The sequence below is a fragment of the Molossus molossus genome, unplaced genomic scaffold, assembly GCF_014108415.1.
Source record: "Molossus molossus isolate mMolMol1 unplaced genomic scaffold, mMolMol1.p scaffold_m16_p_22, whole genome shotgun sequence".
NCBI classification, from domain to species: domain Eukaryota; kingdom Metazoa; phylum Chordata; class Mammalia; order Chiroptera; family Molossidae; genus Molossus; species Molossus molossus.
The window spans coordinates 16,769,164-16,783,272 of NW_023425358.1; the positions used below are offsets into that span (position 1 = coordinate 16,769,164).

At 43.7% G+C, this 14,109-nt stretch overlaps 1 protein-coding gene across 1 annotated transcript in view; it reads right to left on the reverse strand.

Annotated features, from left to right (window-relative positions):
* The window catches only part of MAPK1 (mitogen-activated protein kinase 1), a 106,214-nt gene extending 104,239 nt beyond the window's left edge, over window positions 1-1,975 (reverse strand). The window contains exon 1 of the mRNA XM_036277097.1: window positions 1,630-1,975. Coding sequence (XP_036132990.1) covers window positions 1,630-1,748 — 119 coding nt within the window. The 5' untranslated portion in view covers window positions 1,749-1,975. The remainder of the gene's footprint in view (window positions 1-1,629) is intronic.
* Window positions 1,976-14,109: the final 12,134 nt, after the last annotated feature.

Here is a 14,109-nt window from a genome sequence, read left to right on the forward strand (position 1 = left end):
ATATGCTAAAACTGTAAAATTATTAGTAACACTATTTAAGGATAGTAGGGTGTAATGGAAAGAGCTGCAGCATTTGAAACAGGGTATCAGTCTTCAATCTCAAGTCTGACTCTTTAGATATATGACCTTAGGAATTGGCTTCACATCGGAATACTTTCTCACCTGAAAGAGGGATATCACCAACTTTCCTTCCCTCCAAGTAGCTGTTCAAATAAAATGAGGTAATGTACCTAGCACAGTACCTGCCACGCAGTGTTCAATAAATATTAGTTTGCTTCTTTCATTCAACACAAAAGACACAGTCACAAGATTTAGCTGTAAAGGAGTCTACACTTCCACAAGTCTTTTTTTTTTTTAGTTAATCCTCACCTGAGGATATTTTTTCCATTGATTTTTTTTTTTTTTTTTTTTTTAGAGAGAGAGAGTTCGTGGGAGAGAGAGGGAGAGAAGGGGAGAGGGACGGGGGGAGAGGGACGGGGGGAGAGGGACGGAGGGAGGGGGAAGAGGGGGAGGGGGAGAGAGAGAGAGGGAAACATCAATGTCAGATGTATCAATTGGTTGCCTCCCACACACGCCCGGACAGGGGCCAGGGATGGAATAGCACCCGCCACCCCTCGGTGCTCGGGTCGACGCTCCAACCACTGAACCACCACAAGTCTTCATCAGCATAATACACTACAGCTAGTTAGTTCTAATAAAAACAATACTGTCACCCTCGTTCCACCTTTCTGAAGGATCTGATTAAGATGAGGGAGCCTGCATGTGACTGCAGGAACTCCATTAAGGCTGCATATATATTGGCCATTAAAACATTAACAGTAAAAGTCCAAAGTAATTGTGCTATAACGTCTGGGTGCATTTATGCTGGAAGAGAGCTCACTCAGGGCAAAGGAAAAAAAAAAGTCAAATTAGGCCCAACTCTACACGACTCTAATAAATCCAGAGAGCGATGTTGCCTTATCATTCCTGAAACGTCAACAGTACGATATTGAATCCACTTAAAAACTTCAAGATTGAAATAGTCCACAATTAACACTGGTGCCACTAATGCTTTTTAGAAAGCCTGCGCAGGAGGCTTAACACCATTAACACCACTGAAAATATTTAATGAAAAGCCTTCGCGGAAAACACAGGCGAGGTGAGGAAAACATTATCATTTCGGTGTTCTGCACACAAGCCGAGGCGAACTGCTTCCACGACCAAGAACCCCGCCACCACCGACAAACATCTGGAGAAATTCCCGTCTTTAAAATCGGATGTCAAAAAGACATCCATCATACTGGCAAACTGGGGGTGGGGTGGGGTTCCATTCCCTTCCTGGGGGTGCTAGGTCTGAAATCTGTGCAGCGCCCCGGTCCAGAGAACCCGGGGTCCTGGCCTCCGCCCACAGCGCCCCTCTGTGCGGCGAGAGAGGGCCGGGCCGCTAAGTGCCGCGAGCAACACCCAAACCTCGACCGGTCCGTGGCACCGCCCGAAGCCCCGGCGCGCGGACCCTGGCGACTCCCAGGGTCGGGGGCGCGGTGGCGCGGGAGGCCCAGGCGCGGACGAGGCCGCGGCTGCGTCCGCTGCAGCCCCGAGAGATGGGGTGGGCGGGAGCGGCCAGGCCTGCGGGCGGACGTGGACACTCACCACACCATGCCGTAGGCGCCCTCGCCAATGTACGAGAGGTTGGTGTAGCGCGGTCCCACGTCGAACACCTGCCCGCGGACCATCTCCGGGCCCGCGCCCGCCGCTGCCGCCGCCGCCATGTTGGCTGCCGGGCCGCCGCCGCCGCCGCCGCTCTGGGCTTGACGCTCTGCGGCCGTCGCTCGGCCCACGCCGCGCCTCCCGGGGAGACCGCGCCGCCGCCGGTGCAGTCGCCGCCGTTGAGCAGGAATGAGCAAGGAGGACGCAGCTCGGTAAAGCTTGAGAGCCCAGGGTACCTCAGACGGACTCCCTGCTTGACTGACTGACGGGCGGGCCGGCGGGCGGAGGGCGGGGCGCACGCTGGGGGGGGGGCGCAAAGGCGGGGCCAAGCAACGTGCGTGTGGATTGGCTCTCCGCGGCCTGGGGGCGGGACCGTGCGGGCCGGCGGAAGCGGCGAACTCAGGGCGGAACACGGCGGCGGCGGCGGCACCGGCACCGCCCTACGCGGTCACGTGCACTGGCGGGAGCGTCTGCGCGGGAGGTGAATGTTAAGGTGCAGGAGGTCTCCGAGGCGTTGGGAAATAACCCAGAGAACTGATCCTGATAGACGGTCGGGGACGAGGAAGCCCGGGAGTGCGGTCCTGTCTCAACCGGAGAGCGACTGGGGACTGCCCGTGAAGGACTACGACTGACGTGCCACACACGGGCTGCGGGCCTGGGCCAGGCCTATGAGAGCCAATGGTCCCCACACCAACTTAGAGACCTTGAGACCAGGGCAGAAACTGAAAGGCATGACCGAGACCGAGAAAGACATTTGCATACTGAGAAAGTGTGAAAGAAGGTGGGCGGATCCTCTAATCAGACAGAGGTCCCTTCAACAAGTGTTTGGTGAGCACCTACCAAGTTCCTGGACATCCACCCTCATGGAAGTTACATTCTAGAGGGAGCAGATGGACAAATCAATATATATAATGCTCAAGTTGTGATAAGTACTATGAAGAAATATAAAGCAGAGTATAGGGTTAGAGGTTACAGTATTAAGTACTCACTTAACATATGAAAAGGTTCTGAGACGTCAAGTGAAAGAAGGTATAAGGAGCCCTGGCCGGTTTGGCTCAGTGCTTAGAGTGTCAGCCTGCAGTTCAGAGAAACCCGGGTTCGGTTCCCGCTGAGGACACGTGCCTCGGTTGCAATTTGTCCCGGCCCTGGTTGGGTCGTGCGGGAGGCAGCCACTCGATGTGTACCTTTCATGTGATGTTTTTCTCTCTATCTAAACAAAAAATGGAAAAATGTCCTCAGGTTAGGATTTTTTAAAAAAAAGAAGGTATAAAGAAACCAATTTTTCCCTGGCCAGTTTGGCTCAGCGGTTGGAGTATCGACCTGCGGTCCAGGGAGACCTGGGTTCGGTTCCCGCTAAGGGCACGTACCTTGGTTGCGGTTTGTCCTCGGCCCTGGTTGGTCGTGTGGGTGGCAGCCACTAGATGTGTCCCTTTCATGTCGATGTTTCTCTCTCTCTCTCTCTCTCTCCCCCCCTCTCTCTGTTCCTCTCTCTCCCTCCCGCTCTACCTGAACAAAAAAAAAAGGAAAAATGTCCTTGGGTGAGGATAAAAAAAAAAAAAAAAAATTTTACCACAGGCTAATTGATATAAATAAGAATTATGTTCCTACAGCATCTCATCAATCAACCTATCCTTTGAGGACCTCCTGAAGTAGGTTCAGACACTAGAGAAAGACATTGAGATTCAGACTGAGACCCAGATTGATACAGAGGGATAGAAACTTAGAGGACATACTGATGTGTAAACACAAAGATGGAAATGCTGAACCAAAGTATCAAGATCTAGAGAAAATGAGACATGTACACCGAGGCTTAGAAATTGTCACAAACAACAGATTGAAAAATAAATATTGGAATCCTGAAGCAGGTGAATGCCAAGAATAGCTAAGACAAGACAGAAATGATCAAGCCACTGCTTCTGAAGCGTCTCACTTGCCATCTTTAGAGAAGTATGAGCAGAAAACCCCGTATCCTGTTTGTCCAACACTGTGATCTTGAAAACAGCCAACTCTGGCTGAGCCAGTGTAGCTCAGTGGATTGAGCGTCATCCATGGACAGAGAAGTCCTGGTTTGATTCCTGGTCAGGGCACATGCCCAGGTTGTGGGCTCGACCCCTGGAAAGGTGTGTGCAGGAGGCAGACTTTCAATGTTTCTCTCTCGCATTGATGTTTCTATCTCTCTCCTTTCCTCTTTCTCTATACATCAATAAAAACATATTTTTAAAAAGAAGTCAGCCCTGGCTGGTTTGGCTCAGCGGTTGGAGCGTCAGCCTGCGGTCCAGAGAGATCCAGTTTTGGTTCCCACTAAGGGCATGTGCCTCGGTTGCAGTTTGTCCCTGGCCCTGGTTGGTTGTGCAGGTGGCAGCCACTCGATGTGTCTCTTTCACGTCGATGTTTCTCTCTCTCTCTCTTCCTCTCCCTCCCACTCAATTCTGAATAAAAAATGGAAAAATGTCCTCAGGTGAGGATAAAAAAAAATAAAGAAGTCAACTCTGGACTTGCAGACATCTGCAAAGATCTCAAAGGTGAATAAACAACCTTATAAAGAGCCCTGTGGGAAAAACATGTAGCACATAAGAAAGTGATAGAGCCAAAAATTACTCATTTGAAATATATTTAGTCCAAGAAGCAGAATCCAGTTTTAGAAAACACCTAATTCTTTTTTGTTGTTGTTGTTGTTTTAATTTCTTTTTCTTTATTGATTTTAGAGAGAGAAGAAGGGAGAGGGAGAGAGAGACATCAACATCGATGAAAGATCTGGCCACCTCCTGCATGTCCCCCACCAGGGACTGGGCCTACATCCTGGGCATGTGCTTTGATGAGTAGTCAAACCAGTGACCTCTTGGTGCCGGGGTCTACGCTCAACCACTGAGCCACACCAGCCAGGTGAAAATACCTAATTCTTATTCTTGATTATAAGAGGACATTGCATCCTCTTATAATCGACTAAGATAAATGGAGAATACTATGAAAACCACAGTAATCAAAGTAAAATTCATTGGTCAAAGTGATAAAAACCAGATTTGCAATGTGGAAAAGCAATCAACAATACAGAAGATAAACAACCGAATGATGGAATTCTTTGAGAAGAAAATGGATAGGAGAACATCACAGAGATTCAAAATATAGGCATTTCCCCAAAGTAGACACAGCAAATCAATTACAGCCAGTAATTAAAATTATAATAAAAGAAAACTTTCCTTAGGTCTAAAAAGATCTCAGGTAGAAGCGGAATATTGAGTGAGTTCACTGGGATCCAGAAAAATTAATAAGTACAAACCAACTTCAAGACATAATCTGAGCCTTGGCCGGTTTGGCTCAGCGGTTAGAGCGTTGGCCTGTGGTACAGAAAGACCCAGGTTCTGTTCCCGCTAAGGGCATGTACCTCGGTTGCAATTTGTCCCCGGCCCTGGTTGGTCGTGCGGGTGGCAGCCACTCGATGTGTCCCTTCACATCGATGTTTCTCTCTCTCTCTCTCTTCCTCTCTCTCCCTCCCGCTCTATCTGAACAAAAAATGGAAAAATGTCCTCGGGTGAGGATAAAAAAAAAAAAAAAAGACATAATCTGAAAAAATTCTTAAATTTCAGGGATAAAGAACAAACACGAACAGCATCCAATCAGAAAAAAAATTATTCACAAAAAAAGCTAAAAACATTGTTTTTCAGATTCCCGCTCTGTAATAAATGCCCAAAGGAATATGGAACAAGATAGACAGAACTCTTGAGGGAGCAGACTATGATTCTCACTTGGTTTCACTCCCTCCAATGCCTTAATTCCTCCCAGATTTTATAAAAAATATTTATTGGATTTTAGAGAGAGAGGAAGGCAGAGAGAGAGAAAAACATCAATATGAGAGAGAAACATTGATCAGCTGCCTCCTGCACCCCCCACCCCCACCCCCACTAAGGATCAAGCCTGCAACCCAGGCATGTGCCCTGACCACGAATCAAACCAGAACCTCTCAGTCCATGGGACAATGCTCAATCCACCGAGCCACACCAACTGGACATTCCTCTCAGATTTTTAACCATTGCTCAGAATTTCTCCTGAACTCCATCCAGGTCAGCATGTGCCCCTAGAGAGCTCAATGTGACATCTCACAGGTGCTTCAACTTCACATATCCAAACTGCCAATTGTTAACTGCATGTGTTCTGCACTCAAACTGCTGAAGGGTTTGAATCTTGGCTGCTCCACTTACTACCTGTATGACCTTGTTCCTCAGTTTCCTCCCCTTTAAATCTTAAGTTTGTTGTACAGAGTAAATAAGACAACATATGTAAAAAGTCTGGCACATAGTAAACACCCAATACATGTTATTTGTTGTTGTTATCTACCCCACCCAAACCTGCTCTTCATCTTGTATCTGTGGATAGCATCACCTTCACTCAGATACTCAAGTTGAAAATTTGGGTATGATCCTTAATAATTTATTTTATCTCCCTACCAACCCCTCGCCCACCCAACCAATCTCAAACTCCTGTAAATTCTATTTCTTTAATATTTCTGAAATCATTGGTACTCAAAACGTTGTCTCCAGACCAGCATCATCAGCATTATGTTTGTTAGGAATACAGCGTCTCAGGCCCCACCTCAGACCTATTGAATCAGAATCTACATTTTAACAAGATCCAGGGGGTTCTTACTAAATGTTGAAAAGCACTGTTTTAAATGTATCCACACTATTTCCACTGTCATTCTGTTGCTTAAAGCCTGCTGCATCAACTCTCTTACCTAGGCTACCACAATAGCCTTAACTGTTGCCCATCTCCAATGGCTTTTCCTTATTTACACGCAGACTTTCCATAATGAAATTGACCGTGTCATTCCCCTTCTTTTTTTTTTAATCCTCACTTGAGGCTATTATTTCCATTTATTTTCAGATAGAGTGGGAGGGAAGGAGGAAGAGAGAAACATTGATGTGACAGAGACACACACATTGGTTGCCTCCCACACGACCCCTGCCAAGGCCGGGGACTGAACTGAAACCGAGGTACATGTCCTTTACAGGAATCGAACCTGTGACTCTTTGGTCCGCGGGCTGATGCTCTAACTGCTGAACCAAACTGGCCATGGTGTCATTTCCCTTCTTAAAGCAACTCAGTGGCTCCCAATGCTCTCAGAGTGAGACAGTAGCTGACCATCCCTCCACTCCAACTCCTTTTACTCTGCCCTTCCATGGTCCAGCCAGACTAAATTACTCTGTTTTCTCTTGTCTTTCAGTCTTAGCGCATACCAATCTCTTTTCACTCACCCAGGATTTGTGGACATTTTAAAGCTACCATACCCTGGCTGGTGTAGCTCAGTGGTTGAGCAACGTCCCATGCACCAAGAGGTCACCAGTTTGATTCCTGGTGAGGGCACATGTCCAGGTTGTGGGCTCAATCTCCAGTAGAGGATGTGCAGGAGGCAACTGATTGATGTTTTTCTTTTTCTCCCTCTCCCCCTCTAAAATCAATAAAAACATATGAAAAATAAATAAAGCTACTACACTATCATGGCAAGATGCACTCAACAGCTGATTTTCTCCAGAGGCCTTCTCTTGCCTGGTTCCATGGGCCGTAAGCAACTTTATAATTAGAGATTGATTTCACTTGTGGTTTTCTGACAGAGAAAGTACACTGACCAGAGGACAACCTTGCTCAGGTCCTGTGGCAATTATTGTTCATTCCAAGATGGGTTTTTTTTAGTATACATCAGTCTCTACTGAGTCAGATTAGCATGAGCTAGGCCCAGAGGGAAAAATCTATCCACAGTGACAACACATTTCTGGAAGCACAGAGGTGAGAACTAGGCTCTGGAAGACTGAAACCAAACTAAGCCACTATCAAAGCATAAGAACCTACTTGGATGGCTAGCTGGCCACTTGAATGTCTTCTTTTTTTTTCTTTCTTTCTTTATTGATTTTAGAGAGAGGAAAGGAGAGAGAGAGATAGAAACATTGATGAGAGAGAACATCGATTGGCCGCTTCCTGCATGCCCCACAATGGGGATCAGGCCCACGACCTGGGCATGTGCTCTGACCAGGAATCGAACTGGCGACCTCTTGGTGCATGGGTCAACATTCAACCACTGAGCCACACCAGCCGGGCTTGAATGTCTTCTCTATTGTTTTTCTAGGGTGGTGACAATTCATAGATCTGTAGAATCTTAGAAAACAATGGACATCTGTTATTTTTGCATGCACAGCATCAACTCTTCTCTATCTGGTAGCACAACCCACTTTTTCATTGGTGAGCAGTCTCTTCTGCACTCTCATGAGTAAGCATGTGACCCAGGGCTCCCCAATCAGAGTCACAGACATTAGTTCGAAGGATAGGCATGTGACCTAATCTAGGGCAATGACACTCAGCCCAGACTTTTAAAGAAACAATGGGGGAAGGAGGTGCTCCCTTTCTGCTGGGATGCTAGGGTGGTGAGTGTGAGTCTGGGACCAAACATGCCATTATGTAAGAAATGCTCTCTGAGAATGACGGTGACACAGGAAAAGCAGAGTCCAGAGTTGGAGACAATTTTCTAATGACATAGTTTGAGACTATATTCAGCTGAACCTGTACTTTACAGGCTCAGCTGAATATATTCTCTTTTTTTACTGAAGTCAACTTGACTTAGGTTTCTGTCATTTGAAACCACAGGGTTTCTGACTAATACACTAGCCAATTAACTCCCTTTTCTGCAAAAATTGCTCAAAATTGTACAATAAATCACCAAGACATGAATCAGAAACTCATGAATGATGAAATGATAGAAAAGAACTGGCAATGAGCCTTGAAACAAGCTAAAGATAAAGAGATAACTGAATAAAACCACTCAGTATAGAGTGTTTGATGCTGATAGGTTGAAATAATAGTTGCTATGGTAACAAACAAATGCAAAAGAAAAAATTGAGAGAGGATTTTTTTAAATAGCTGGGTTTTTAACCTCAAATTAATTCAGTGAAAACCAGAGAGAGGGGAAGGAGGTAGAAAAAGCAAGGCACATTAGGTCTTGTTTTACATAAAGTAAAGATAAACGTTATTTTAAAAAATAGTATAATTTTATATGATTTTTCAGTGTAAAAAGCTTTTTTGTGATATAAAAAGCTTTATTTCTACCTTATATATTATGACAAAAGATAAAGGGGAAAATGTAATTCATAGAGCAAAAATCAAGAAATGCGCCCTGGCCGGTTTGGCTCAGCGGTTGGAGCGTCAGCCTGCGGTCCAAAGAGACCCGGATTCGGTTCCTGCTAAGGGCACGTACCTCAGTTGCAGTTTGTCCCTGGCCCTGGTTGGGTCGTGTGGGAGGCAGCCACTCGATGTGTCCCTTTCACATTGATGTTTCTCTCTCTCTCTCTCTCTCTCTCTCTCTCTCTCTCTCTGTTCCTCTCTCTCCCTCCCACTCTACCTGAACAGAAAATGGAAAAATGTCCTCGGGTGAGGATTAAAAAAAAAAAAAAAAAAATTAAGGTTATGGGTTCTGATTGCTAATTGCTGCTTTTAGTCACTGAGAGGCATGGAGGTTGGCCATTGTTTCACCCCCATAGGCTGAAGCAGTTTCCTAGCCATTAAATGATTTAACGCTTTATTTAGGACCTATTTATTTTTCCTCCCTTGTGAGCCAGACATTTAAGGAAATTTTATCAGGTCACTAGCTGACCTTAGAAACAAATGGAGAGAAACTTGAATGAACACACACAGTAAGGAATACTCATTTTGCAAAAACAGTTTGGAAAAGTCACAAAAGGATGGCTCCAGCCATCAATAAGTGAAAAACAGCTTCCTAAAGAGTGGAAGAATTTGATCTCTAGAGCTATTACAACACGATACTCAGAATGTCCAGTTTTGAACAACAACAACAATAAAATACAAAACATACAGAGAAACAGTCAAATGGCCCATTCACAGGAAAAAATAACTTGACAGAAACAATCCCCAAGAAAGCCCAGACAATGGAATTATAAGTCAAAAACATTAAATCAACTGTCTTAACTATGTTTAGTGAGCTAAAGGAAACCATAAACAAGTAGAAGAAATTAGGAACATGATGTCTGAACAAAATGGTAATATTAATAAAGAGATAGAAATTATAGAAAGGAACCAAACAGAAATTCTGGAATTGAAAACTACAATGATTTAAGAACAGATGTGAGCAGGCACAGGAAAAGATCAGTAAATATGTGAAAGTACCTCGTCTAAGGAGCAGAAATAAAAAAGAATAAAGAAAAATAAACAGATTTAGAGACTTGTAGAGATACCATCAAATATACAAACATGCATTCTAGGAACCCAAGGAGGAGGAAAGAGAGAGAGAAAGGGACAGTACAAATATTTGAGGAATAATGGCTGAAAACTTCCCAAATCTGATGAAAGACATGAATATACACATTCAAGAAGCTCAACAAATGCCAAGCAGAATAAACTCAAAGAGATGGACACTGAGACACATTATATTCAAACTGTGGAAAGAAATTTCTTAAAAGCAAGAGAGAAGCGATTGGTTATGTGCAAGCTTTTCTCGATAAGATCAACACCCGATTCCTCATCTGAAATCATGGAGGTCAGAAGGCCATCGTCCGGCTGCTATGGCTCAGTGGTTGAGCATCAACCCATGCACCAGGAGGTCGAGGTTCAATTCCCAGTCAGGGCACATGCCCAGGTTCAGGGCCAAATCCCCAGTGGGGGATATGCAGGAGGCGGCCAGTTGATGTTCTTTCTCATTGATGTTTCTATCTCTCTCTCCCTCTCCCTTTCTCTCTCTCTAAAATCAATAAAGAAAAAAAATAAATAAATAAGGCCATGAAATGACAAATGTAAAGCCCTGAAAGAAAAATTTGCTAACTAAAAATTCTATATATCCAGAAAAATAATCCTTAAAGAAGAAGGAGAAAAAAGATATTTCAAGAGAAACAAAGGCTGGAGTTCATTACCAGTAGATCTATCCTAAAATAAATGCTAAAGGGAGTCCTTTGGGTTGAAATGAAGACACTGAATAGGTACTTGAAGACATAAAATTTAAAGAGCCCTGGCCGGTTTGGTTCAGTGGTTGGAGTGTTGGTCCGCGGAGCAAAGGGTCGCAGTTTCAATTCCAGCCAAAAGCAGGTACCTTGGTTGCGGTTTGTCCCTGGCCCTGGTCAGGGTCCTAAGGGAGACAGCCAATTGGAGACAGCCAATTGATGTGTCTCTCTCACATTGATGATTCTCTCTCTCTCTCTCTCTCTCTCTCTCTCTCTTCCCCTCCCTCCCCTCCCACTCTATCTGAAGATATTTGGAAAAATATCCTCGGGTGAGAATTTAAAAAAAAATATATATATATTTATTATTATTATTATTTTATCCTCACCCGAGGACATTTTTCCATTTTTTGTTCAATAAAAAAAAAAATTAAAGAACACTGATAAATATAAAGCCTAATATTATTGTACTTTTGGTTTGGTATATAACTTCTCTTTTTCTTGTATGAGTTAAAAGGTAAATGTATAAAGCAATAACTACAAATTTATGTTAATAGGCATACAGTATATACCCTGGCCAGTTTGGTTCAGCAGTTGAACATCGGCCTGCGTACCAGAGTCCTGGGTTCGGTTCCTGCTAGGGGCATGTGCTGCAAAAAAATAAAAATAATAATGTCCCGAATATGCCCTGGCCGATTTGGCTCAGCAGTTAGAGCATCAGCCCGCGGACCGGAGAGTACCGAGTTTGGTTTCCACTAAGGCCATGTACCTTGGTTGCAGTTTGTCCCCGGCTCCGGTTGGGGTCGTGTGGGTGGCAACCAGTCCATGTGTCTCTCTCACATCAATGTTTCTCTCTCTCTCCCTCCTGCTCTATCTGAAGATAAATGCAAAAAATGTCCTCTGGTGAGGATAAAAAAAAATTTTTTTTTCTTTTAAATAGGTATACAGTATATAAGTAATCTCAAAAATATAGAAGAGGAGGAATGGTGATATAATATAACACATATACTATTGAAAATAAGTTGGTATAATTAAATCTTATTTTATTTTATAATTGTTTTAAATTATAAACATTTATAATTGTTGTAATTATTTTATTCTAATTATTATAGGTTTAAGATGTTAATTGTAATTTTCACCAAGGAAATAAAAATATATGTAAGGAAAGAAGAAGGGAATCAAAATGGTACATTACCAAAAAATCAACTAAATTAAAAAATAAAGAGGCCATAACGGGGGGGGGAGGGGCATTGAGGAATAAAAAACATAAAAGACATGCAGAAAATGTACACATAACCAATGGACATGGACAACAAAGCTGGGGATGGGGTGGGGGGATGGGGAGGAGGGTGTCAATAGGGTAAAAAAGGAGAAACATCTGTAACAAAAATACAAAAAAAAGACATGTGAAAACAAAGAGCTAAGTGGAAAAATATAAATACTTCACCACTAAACACAATAAATATAAATGGATTAAACTCATATTAAAAGACTGATATTGGCAGAATAGATTAAAAAACATGACCCATCTTTATGAATCCTATAAGATATTCAATTAGACATAGGGACACAAAGAAGTTAAAAGTAAAAGGATGGCCCTGGCCAGTGTTGTTCAGTGGTTAGAATGTTGGTCCATGCACCAAAGGGTCACAGGTTCAATTCCTAGTTAAGGGAACATGCCTGGGTTGCAGGTTCAATCCCTGGCCCATTCAGGGATGTGTCTCTCTTACATCACTGTTTCTCTCTCTCTCTTTCTCTCTCTCTCTCTCTCTCTTTCTTTCTCTCTCCCTCGCTCCCCTCCCTTCAACTCTTTCTAAAAACAAAACAAAACAAAAAAACCTTGGATAAGAATTAACAAAACAAATAAACAAACAAAATAGAAAAGTAGATAAAAAACTGTGGTACATACATACAGTGGAACATTACTCGGCCACATAAAAGAATGAAATCTTACCATTTGTGACAGAATGATAGAGCCAGAGGGTATTATGCTAAGTGAAATAAGTGTCAGAGAAAGAAAAATACCAGATGATTTCACTTACATGTGGAATGTAAAGAACAAAATAAATAAACAAAATTGCAATAGACTCATAGAGAGCAAACTAGTGGTTGCCAGAGGGGGGTGGGATTGGGGGACTAGGTGAAAGAGGTGAAGGGATTAAGAAGTACAAATTGGTAGTTACAAAAGAATCGTGGGGTTTAGGTAAAGCACAGGGAATATGGTCAATAATATTGCAAAAACTATGTACGGCATCAGTTGGGGTACTGGAAATATTGAGGGGAACACTGTGTCAAATACATGACTATCTAACCACTATGCTATATACTTCAACTCAATACAAAATAAAGTGAAATAAAAATACAAGCAAAAATAACCATACATAGGGAGATATACATGGGAAAAATCTATAAAGATATCATCTTTAAAGATGACACAGAAGGTGGGCTCTCTTAAGGCACACATTGTTGGCAAAACGATGTTTTGAGGTTGATTGGTGGGTCTGTAATTATTATGCTTCATATCTGATCTATGACATAGATTCTCAACGTATTTGTCAACTACTTTGTATTTTAAAAATGGAGGAACCAGCCCAGGTGTGCTGTACTGTGGAGATCAGGCATGGAGAGATGGAGGGCATGCAGCAGAGGTGGGAAGCTTGTGTCAGTCACCGTGGCTGAGCCTGGAGGTGAAGAGAGGCTGTTGTGAAAGGAGAATGTTCTCCTGCTGAGGCCCAGACCTCCTGGAAGGTAGCTGCAGCTGCTGAGAACCGGTTTCATGAAGTTTTATTAAATGTACCAAACTGCAGCCTGCTTTTTGGCCAATGAAATAGGTATAGTTCTGATTCTAAAATATATAGCTCTTATATTTGTCATCTTCATCATCTTGACATTATTTTACTCTCTCTGGGCAACAGGTGCCTTTCATTTCAAGAAGTTTTAGTTTTTAAACTATATTTCTTAACACTTACCTTGGTTATTTGCTTGTGTGGTTATTTTGTTCTATATCCAAAGTCAAATCTTGTTTTGCCTTTTTTCTTTTTTTCCAAGTTTTGTCATGTTGTCATATTGCTTTTATAATTTAAGGATGAGGGTGGAGGGGGCAAGGAGGAGGAAAAGAGAGAGGTGGGGAGGAGGAGGTCTCCCTCCCATAGCCAGAATGACTAAGACAGTGGTCTAAAGAGGGGCCTGCTTATGGTGGGCAGTGGAGCCTCTGTGCTGTGCCCAGAGCTGGCACCTGTGGAGGACCCTTTCCTGGGATTGGAGCAATCCTCAAAGCTCCTTTGAGGAGGCCATGCCCACTCCTTCGTCTTGGGTGCCCAGATGTGGAGGACTCCCCCAGCCCAACCCCAGGAAGCAGACCCAAGATGACATGTGTGAGTCCCTGTTCTTGACTGGTTCAGAACCTGCCTCTGCCCTAGACCAGCCTGAGGACAGTGGGGGCAGTGCAAGACCAGAAGAGGCAGCTGGGGGGCCATCAGGGCCCTCTGAAGGCAAC